The 10,760-nt window shown below is 37.7% G+C and overlaps 1 protein-coding gene across 1 annotated transcript; it reads left to right on the forward strand.

The window, feature by feature from the left end:
• Positions 1 to 5,301: 5,301 nt before the first annotated feature.
• On the forward strand, positions 5,302 to 9,437 carry LOC110878805 (protein FAR1-RELATED SEQUENCE 5). The gene is made up of 3 exons (XM_022127174.2): positions 5,302 to 5,499; positions 6,335 to 6,900; positions 8,942 to 9,437. Coding segments are annotated over exons 1-3 (762 nt in total). The 5' UTR covers positions 5,302 to 5,498; the 3' UTR covers positions 9,137 to 9,437.
• Positions 9,438 to 10,760: the final 1,323 nt, after the last annotated feature.

Consider the following 10,760-nt stretch of genomic DNA (forward strand, 5'->3'; position numbering starts at 1 on the left):
TTACTTGGTGTTTGGATGATGATGTAATGGATAAAACACACTCGGGATGGTGAAGGATACCAAGGGAAACTTGAACCAAAACACCATGCACAAAAACAGGGCCACCCGACAATTTTTCTTTATTACAGCAAGTTCAGCACGGGGCCGTGCTCATCCAACACGCCCCGTGCTCACCCATCTGCAGAAAAATGCCCAGTTCAGGTACCTGGACACGGGGCGTGCTCACTGAACACGCCCCCGTGTCCAGCCTTCTGTTACTTTGTTTTATGTTCTGTTACTGGCGATCTGAACACGGGGCCGTGTCCAGACGCCTAGTAACATAAATTTTTGCTTTTTCACATTTTTTTACACATTTAATCAACCTAAAAACTTATTTTTGGGACACATTGAGGACAATGTGTAATTTAAGTGTGGGGGGATGCTAAAACCTTGAATCTTGCAAGTCCTAATTACAAGCCTTACACAAAACTCTATTGGAACCGCTAAACACCCCAAATTTTTTTCAATAATTTTTCATTTTTTTTTACTTGTCTAGGTTTAATTTGGGAATTTCGAGTTCTAAAAAAGTTATATTTTTACAAATTTACAACCGATAGCGTCGTGATAAAAAGAACCAACATAAGAAAATTATGAAACGGCATGACAAATCTATTTAAAATTTCATTATATATACTTGATCACATAAAAACCCATTCCCACAAAAAGTGAGTTTTGAGCCTTTATTGAGCATACAAATACACATCTTTAAGCTAACTGCTCATTTTTCGTTTCTTGTGTGAATAGCCGTTTGGTTTCTTACAACTCTAGAACTTGCCACGACGATGCATTCCCGGTCCTTACTAACTTAAACCCGAGTAAGTAAATGATGGAGGCATTACGACTAATCTTTTTTATTTCTACACCATTAGTTTTCTTTTTTTTACCACCTACTCAAAATCCCCCTAGTTAACCCCTTTGAGCCTAAACCTTTTCATTTCTTAACCCGCAAAACGAACACCCTTTTACCCACCAAAACCCTTTTTTATTTTAAACTCTTTATTTTAGTAAAAAGCTCGTTTTTTTCATATGACATTCCTTGAAAAAAAATGATGATGAAGCCAAAAGAAATAAACAAACAAGTTTATAAAAAAGAACTTTGTTTGAAGAATTGCTTCATCAAAATAAAAAGTTACAAAAATAAAAACTCTTACGAAAACCGACGCTTTTTACGCCTTTCGCCCTTTTCTACTAACCACTAACCCAACCACCTACCTTTAACCCAAGCCTAACCCTTCCCCCAAAAGTCCTCTTGATATTTACAAAGGTATATAGTTAAAAAGGAGGAGGATTGATTGCTTGGCAAGCTTATGGTAGAACTAAGTTCCATGCCGCTCTCGAGTGTTTCACAAAAATACATTTTCGGCCGAGTGTTGAGTGATCCCCCGTGAGGTATGTGAACTTGTATATAAATGGAATTTTAAAAAGGCATGTTATGCCCTAATAAGTAATTTATCTTATGTAATGTTTTAAATAAATCATGACGAATAGGATTGTAAATAATTAAAAATAAAACTTAATAAAGAATCTTGGAAATCCCGACACTCTATGACAAGCCCAAAAACCTTCACTTCTACCCATTCCATTTGGGAGTGTAAGCCACATTATAAAGAGTTTTGCTTGAGGACAAACAAAGATTCAAGTGTGGGGGTATTTGATGTGCGCAAAAAGCAACATATAAATTACATCAAATATGGCATAAAACTAACCCTTTTTAGTACTAATGTTGGAAAAATGTGTTTTTGTCTTCCGTTTGTATTTTCAGGATTAAATGAGCTCAAATGAACAAAAGAAGCAAAAAGGCAGCTAAATCTAACATAAATACAAGAAAAGGAATAAACGTGGCATGCCCGACCCCCCGACAGCATCTTCCCAAGCAAAAACAAGAGAACAGAAGGCTGAACACGCCCCGTGCTCAATGAGCACGGGGGCGTGCCCAAGTGTATGCAGAAAAGACAAAGTGGTAGAAGCTTCTATCACCCACCACGGGGGCGTGTCCAGCGGACACAGGGCCGTGGTCAACTCTAAGATTCGCAGAATCTAGGAAAATCTTGATAGTACAGATACGCTTCTGCACACGGGGTCGTGCCCACCAGACACGGGGGCGTGGTCAACTAATGCAGACAAACTGCATTTAATGAAGAAAGAGAAGACGGGTGGACACGGGGCCGTGCCCAATGGACACGAGGCCGTGTCCGGGCTTCTGTGCAGGCTATAAATAGGGGTGCTTGGCTCATTTGCAAACCATCCCTTGGCAAAACACCTCTCTCACACTTCACCTACCCAATACCACCATCACAACCCACATCCACCACCATCATCCATCATCCATCATAGAGTGTGTGAGTAGTCTCGGGATCTAAGATTGATCGTAAGAGTTCTTGAAAATCAAAGGCCATGTTTGCCTAAGTCTCTTACATCACTTGGTGAAGACAAGCATTTAGTGTAATACTTTTTATTTTTAATCTTTTCGCACTTTTTATTTGGTTATGTATTAATGACTTTAATAACTAGTTTCTTATGTTGAAGGTGAGTCTTCCTTATCATTTGTCCGTGGTGTCTTGGCGTTATTTTACTGTTCATATAAAATAAAAGATTTACACCATTCATATCTCCACGGTCTATATGGAGATATGTTGGCTACCTGGTCGGGGGTTAAGGGAATGGTTTGGTAAGAGTCCTGCCTTGTTCAGTGTATAGATCTTGCAAGGACCTGGGTCAACTTTAGTAGGACCTCCTTCAATACCCACTTGTATTGGATGGCGGGGGTCCGAACTCCTTGATCCCCTCATATGTAAACTACTATTAAAACATTAACCCGACTACTTAGGACTGTATCCCTGCTGACTCAAACTACTTAGCCGAGGGTAACATCACCTTCAAAAGAGGGGCCTACCAAATTACGCATTAATAACTTAATTAATTATCTTTCAATAATCTAACCCTTTAGGATTGTATCCTTGCTGACTCAAACTACTGGGTTGAGGGTAACGTCACCTTCAAAAGAGGGGCCTACTACTATAACTAAGATAATCTCTTAAAAAGTGCAAAAGTGCGGAAATAATCAAATGTTACACTAAAGGCGAGTCGGATCCAAGTGATTCATCTTGTCTATCTGTTTTTTATTTTTATTTTTATTTTTCAGCATTTTTTTTAGTTTTTATTTTCTAGTTTAAAAACATTTTTCTAAACTTTTGGTTTGATTAGACGTTGAGGATAAACCGATACTAAAAGCTCTTATGTCCTTGGACGACCTCGGTATCTTACCAACACTATACTACGTTCACGATGGGTGCACTTGCCCATATGTGTGTTTGGTGTTAGTAAAATATCGTGTTTTATAAATTTAAAACTTGACTAACGTGTAAAAAGGGCCAAAAATATAACTATAAATTATATACACACCGACACGCATCATGCGATGCGATGGCGGAGGTGCAACACCATATTCTAGATTCTAGAGAGAGGGAGAGTTTGTAGAGAGATAGATAGAGAGAAAGCTAGGCAAATTGTAAGAGAGAGAGAAAGAGTTTGTAGAGAGATAGTATTTGGAGAGAGAGTGTAATTTTAGAGAGAGAAATAGTTGGTGAGATAGTTAATATTATTTATTTTAGTATCTAGGGTAAAATGACTAAAATACCCTTATGTAGGGTTCACTTGGCCAGATTTAACCATAAAAATTAACTAGGCTAGGGTCAAAGGACATAACATGTAAGAGTTTGTAAACATAGAGTACATATACTGTACTTATTAAAGACAAAGGACACATTTTGCAATAAGTAGCAAACATAAAGAACGATTTTTGTAACTTACTCAATTGAAAGACTGATGTACAGTAGTGCTGATGCTAAATGGACTTGACGCTGACTCACAGACAAAATGATATCCTACCACGTGTAGCGTTCTGGTGTTAATCTCCTGCTCGCCCCACCGGAACCACCTCAAAATTCGAAATCGCCGCCGACATTAACTCCTAAAATTACCCTAAGCCACCTTCGAACGAGGACCGCCACATAACATCATCACCATCGGCGTCTCCATACGATGCTTTCGCGCTGCGGTCTGGTGCAGAGGTTATGGTTAAACCCTAACGACCACTACCTTGCATGCTAACGATTTGTTAGATCCGCGTAAAGGTACCTCCTGTTTTCGTCTACACACTTGGATTGGACATACGGAGGACCGATCCCTGTAACATCGTTGTCGATTACTTTGTTGAAACCATCACTGTGAACCGCCGTCGCAACCGCCTTGACCGACTGGAAGTTTGCCGTTGCCGGTGGTGGAAAGCCACCGGATTTCCTCAGCACTCTCTGTGTGTGAGGGTATGAGTTGTTAAAACCATTATTACCACTAGTTTTTATTAAACGCAGTTCATGGTATTACAATACCACAATTGGTTTTACAAATGGTTCTCAAATGGGTTTTGAATTTGACACATATAAACTTCACTTCTTTCATTTAACTTTGAATTTAGTATTTATATTTGTACAAATTAACAAAATTAATGTATTAGGTAAGGGTGGGGGGTATAATATGCGGGGAGTTAAGCGGGGAGGGGGAGTCACCGAGCGGTGACCATACCCTCATGTTGAAGATATTTGGTGAGTGGGTGAGAGGTTACCAAAATCGGTGTGTAATCACCGAAGTGATTGAAGAGTGATGGAGGAGAGAGAGAGAGAGAGAGAAGAGATGAGAAAACAACCAATCAAAAGTGAGAATCACTCAAACACCCTAGGGTGATTAACCATACCCCCTGATTGAGTGCAAAATGGGAGTGGAATGAGGAGTTGACATGACATAATATTATTATGTAAGATTTCACTTAATCACCCTAGAGTGATTAACCATACCCTCCACTCTAACCAAATATAAATATATATACCAACTAATGTGTTATAGAACAAGCAAAAATAAGTTACGAACCGGAACGGTGTATTCGGTACCGGTACCATTTTTTCCCGTTTTTCGATACCGGTACTTTCGGTACTGGTTCGGTATCGAACGAGTATCGTGCTCATCCTTAACGCAAATTGAACCTTACCAGACGTAATGTATTTTTTTATGTGGATATTATTTTTGTCATGGCACGACATTTTTTGTTTTTTCTTTCGGTTGTTATACCGAGTTTCGGTACCGTATTAATCTCGTTACAAAACGAAACGAATTAATAACGTTCGAATTTCTCACCGCATAGTACGGGGAATTTCACTAGTATAAAACATATTAGACATATGGGCTCAAAGCCTCAAACCGGTCTTATGACCTATTATGAACTGGTTCACTCCAATCTCGTTTTAACTCGTACACATCTTCTGCACACTTGACCTCCCAATATTCGGCTTCCATCCATACGATCAATCAATCAATCAATCCCCTCTCTTCTCCTTCTCTCTGTTCATCACTGTTGCCTCTGAACCATCCTCATATCGCGATCATCCTGATTCCAATTGGAAGTTTTGAGTAAGTGCTTCCATCCCTCTTTAATTCGGTCAATTTCAAAGCAAACCCATGTCAATTCTTGAATTTTTATGCCAAAAACCAGAAACTTTATTTGTAAAAATGTGCCCCGTCAAAGATAAGGGCTTGTTTAAAGGGTGATATGTTAATTGGCTTTTAATTTATGTGTTTTTTGTTGCCTAATTGGGTATTTGATTTAGTAGTAAGAGGGAAAAGTCTATGAAATGGTAATGCTTGCTGATGTATGTGAATTTTGAGTTTATGCATATAGTTATTTAGTTATCAATTGTCTAATTTATGCAAATTATATTCATATAATCATATCCCTTTCAGTTGAATGTTTAATTTTGACATTGGTATGGTCCATGCTAAACAATTAAACAAACACCACTGACGCACTATCCAGACACTACTGGCTTGTAATGCGGGTCGTATGATAGGATGAAAATGGTCATACGGGCAGTATGATAGGGCGAACGGTCATACTTGCCATATGACAGGGAGAAAACGGTCATACGGGTCGTGTGAGAGCCAAATCATACATTTTTATTATGTTTTGGTCAACAAGACCATTGACAAAGTCATACAACATGTATGACTATTTTTTCGCTCTATCATACGACCCGTATGGTGTACTTGACTGACAAAGAAATGACTCATTCACAAAGTCAGACAACATGTATGACTAATTTTCGCCCTATCATACGACCCGTATGATGTGTCTGACCGACAAAGAATGACTCAATGACCAAGTCATACAGCCCGTATGATTTGGGGTGGTGTCTTGATGTAACATATTATAACATATTAATCTTGAAAATGGTTGCTCGTGTTTCAGTGGATTTTGAGGTTGACGATGATGTCAACAGTGAGGTGTTATTGACTTCTGCTGACATGGAAATCAGAAAAGTAGATGAAGACGGTATGGTAGGGTGTTCCGTCGAAGCCATGTTTCAAAACAACCACGATATTAAAATTGATCAAGACGAATCAGAAAGAGGCGTGTTTCCATTAGACGGGGCCCATACAGTCAATAACTCGATTCTTGTCGAAGAACCGTATGTTGGGCAGGAATTTGATTCTGAAGCAGCAGCACATGCGTTTTACAATGCGTATGCTACACGGGTCGGGTTTGTTATACGTGTGAGCAAGTTATCTAGATCAAGACGTGATGGGACCGCCATTGGACGGGCTCTTGTTTGCAATAAAGAGGGTTTTAGGACACCTGACAAACGCGAAAAGATTGTCAGACAACGAGCGGAAACACGGGTTGGTTGTAGAGCAATGGTTTTAGTTAGGAAAGTAAGCTCGGGAAAATGGATGATAACAAAATTTGTCAAAGAGCATACTCATCCGTTGACACCTGGAAAGGGCCGTAAGGATTTGATATATGACCAATATCCGGTATGTCTACTTCCTAATTTGTAGAATTACCAAATTATTTTGTTTATCTGTTCAATTCCATGTTACTTAGCTAGAGTTCAGCGTGTGGTCCATAGCAACTTTTCGACCCCTCAGGGGCGAGGCTTTGTTTTTAGCAGATTAGGGTTTTCTATTCAGAAGGGGATGGCAGCGCAGTTTGTTGCCCGTCTCCCTGCTATCCTTATGTAATTTCCCCTGTTGATTGGAGTAAAAATACCCTATAATTAAAAAAAAAATTAGGGAATAACTCGAAACAGACAATCAAATGTGATAACACATGGAGATATGGTTCTAGGACTTACAAGAAGTGTTGCTTTCTTAGGCGTATTTAGAAAGGTGCTTCACACACAGTTATGTTGAACTTGGTACAAATGCAACTATTTTTCAATACACTAGAACTAACACGGTTTATATGTAAAGATGCATCATGAAGAATCATAGTGAGTTTTATATCAGTTAGTTAAGGCTAGATATATGTCAAATTTCAAATAAAATATGATCTTTTGAGTATATCTAGTTACTTTTTAAGATGAAGGCGAGATCTTCATAGGAGAGTAGGATGTTTAAAATTCTTTATGAAAAAGAAGAGATCTTTGTGACATGTGTTGTTTATGCCATGTGTTTTAGGTATGTTGTCACATTCGTAGATGATATTCACAGCTTAACATGCAACTTGATGTTATTAACTAAAGCCTATAGGTATACTCTATAGATTTATCTTCTTTTTTTTTTTTTTTATTATAAAAGGCGTGCATGGAAAATGTTATAAATAACGCCAAAAGAATACAAACAAAGCTCACCCCTTGGTTTAAAAAAGCGTGAGGCGCTAGGCGAAAGCTCACCCCTTGGTTTAAAAAAGCGTGAGGCGCTAGGCGAGAGCTTCACGTCCACAAGGCGTCATGTATTATATAATATTTATAAATTAGTTCTAGATAATAATATAATATTTACCGCATGATCAAAAAACAAGTAACACCTATTGAATTTTCTAGAAGGGAATTAGATCTTTACGTGGTCTGGGAGGTCACCATCAGCAGAAACTTCTACCAATACCCGAACATAAGTCACTCTCCCCGCTTTTCTTAAGCATCTATCTCTTGTCTTACTTGATTTATGATAAGGGCTTGTCAACCCGCCTTACATTTTGTCCAATGTTACTACCATACTACAAGCTAAGTAGTAGGTCTCGATTCAATATCCAAATGGGAACCCTTTTAGGCTCAAAACACGAATGAGATTCTTATATGTTAATAATCAAAGGCACATTGTTGAATACTCAAGTTTCGTGCTCTAAAACCTATTTCATCCCCTCCTTGGTTTTGAATTTGAAAAAATAATACCCAGAGTAAATTAGTGCATGTAAAAAAAAAATAATATCTCTTGATGGTCTGACTGATCATCGAGTGTGAAATTACTAGTTTTTATTTTCTCTTTCATGAAACAAGGTTATTTATTACAAAAAAAGTGGCGGATCAAGGATTTTCTACCTGGGTATGCATGATTTAAAAAAAAAAAACACTTATTTTAAGTTACAAAATACTTGAAAAACTTTTTTTTTGATTTCCGAGTAATATCGGGACCAAGAATTGTATTGTTTATAGAGAAAACAAATATAAATATTCGATTTTGGTAGCTCTAAATATGGCGATGTCAACTTGTTTACTTATGAATCGTTCAATTCAGGTTTTTATATCTAACGGATCAAATGGGTAAACAAAAAATTTAACAAGAAGGGAAACTAGTCAAATTGGACAAAAGCTTCCCATTTTAATGTTATCAAAAGTTAAATTATTTTTCTAATAATATGATTTTTTTGTCATAAATTAAAAAATAAATTGGGCAAATGTTCTCTTGGGTCAACCCAGCCCGGCCCGTTTTGACCCGCACCAAAACATTACTCACTTCGACTTGTTTACTCAACTCGCCCACCCCACCCATTTCTAGTGTCAATCAGTGTTTGTCTATTTCAAGATTACATCCAATAACATCTCACTTATCACAATTTTTAATTCGTTTTATGCAGAATGAGCATGATAAGATCCGGGAGTTATCACAACAGCTAGCAATCGAGAAAAGAAGATCAGCAGCGTATAAAAGACATCTGGAAATGATTTTCGAGCATATTGAAGAACACAATCAATCCTTGTCGAAAAAGATTCAAAATGTTGTAAACAACGTGACTGAGATGGAATCCAAAGAGATTGAAGCGCGTAGATAGTAAGCTTGACCCGCTCCATGGACAAAATAAGTCAAATTCTTTACATACAGGGCTCGTTAGGCCACGTCGCGCCTGTTGATTTGCAGCTTTGCCTGTAGGTGCACATTATGTTCTTTTCTTACTCAATTTATAAACTTTTTTTCTTTCATGTTTTGAAAGATTTGTGTACAATTGGAAACCTAATATATAGTAATCATAGATGTGTTCTTGTTGACAATCTTAGGGAACCTTTTGGATGCCCCTGGGAATTGAGTGATAATTAGTACGGTTTAATGTTCATCTTGGTTCAGTTTAACGTGTATTTTGTGCTGTTTTATACGTGTTTTTTTCCGCTTTTTCTTTTCCGTTTATTTGAAAAGGTATGTTAATTAGAGGTGTCGATTTCAACCAATTTATATAAAAAGCATACAGGTCAAGTCGAACGGGTCAAATGGTTAAAAGTCGCATAATGTATAATTCATCATCGTCATCATCATACTCAGTAAATCCCACCAGTAGCAAAGCTAAGGTAGGGTCTGAGGAGGGTAAGATGTAGACAGCCGTACCTCTACCCCGTAGGAATAGAGAGGCTGCTTCCAGTGAGACCCCCGGCTCGATGGTAGTTTTGTATCAAGCCTTGGACAAAAGGCACATAACACTCAGCAATTAAGACAAAGGCCAATTAGTGCATGTACTCCCTTGTCTTTCGGCTATCAACGCCACCACATGATGCATGATTAACCATCCCCCTCTTTTAACATTATTTTCACGAAATTAGTAAAATAACGTTAAAATTAGTGCACTTTCACTTTTTCCCCCCTGAGCGCCTACACATATATACATTATATGCGCATACCGCAAGCGGGGCGTGCGCATAATGTATAATTGAAATACTTATTATATATTTGCTTCATTTAGAAGGGGTCCTTTATTATTTAGTATTGTACTTTTTCTAAATATATTTTAATACATCATTATTTAAACAAGAATATAGAGAAAAGATAAGAAATTTTAGCGGACCGGTCCATCCTAACGTGACCCTGTTTTGCAGCCTGTCTAACCGGGCATGTTATTGGGCTCATACAAGGCAATAGTCAATGATCTGTGAGGTTGAAACTAATAGGGTCAAGTTGCATGTATGAAACTGCATAATATTAGACAACAAGAGTATTTTACGTTGGTAACACAGGCGTCTCTCATGCGAGTAGAAACCAATCACTCTGCTCAGCTGAGTGTGTCAAATACGAGTATTTCTTATACACAAGTTTTCGTTCATCCTTTTAGTTTTTCTTCTCTATTTTATGGCGTAGAGTGATTTCAGCTGTAGGGTTTTTTAATATGTTTTGTTATTGATGTATATGATGAATTGAAATATTGAACTTATATATGTTTTTTTTTTTTGCATGCTTCTTTGCGACATACAGCCTTTACTACGTTTAGCTTTATCCATGATATTTCTAGCGATTCAAAACGACTTGCAGTGGAATGAAAGATTATGTGAACATGAGAATGATTAGTGTTGCTTAAGAACACTTTACTAGGTGTATTAGTTAATTCTAATCTAGAATGTTTTATATTAGATAATTTAGGAAAGGTTGAACTCTCTATGGGATCAATATTTTCAAGGCTGAGGTGCTTATCTAGA

This window comes from Helianthus annuus, chromosome 1, assembly GCF_002127325.2.
Source record: "Helianthus annuus cultivar XRQ/B chromosome 1, HanXRQr2.0-SUNRISE, whole genome shotgun sequence".
NCBI classification, from domain to species: domain Eukaryota; kingdom Viridiplantae; phylum Streptophyta; class Magnoliopsida; order Asterales; family Asteraceae; genus Helianthus; species Helianthus annuus.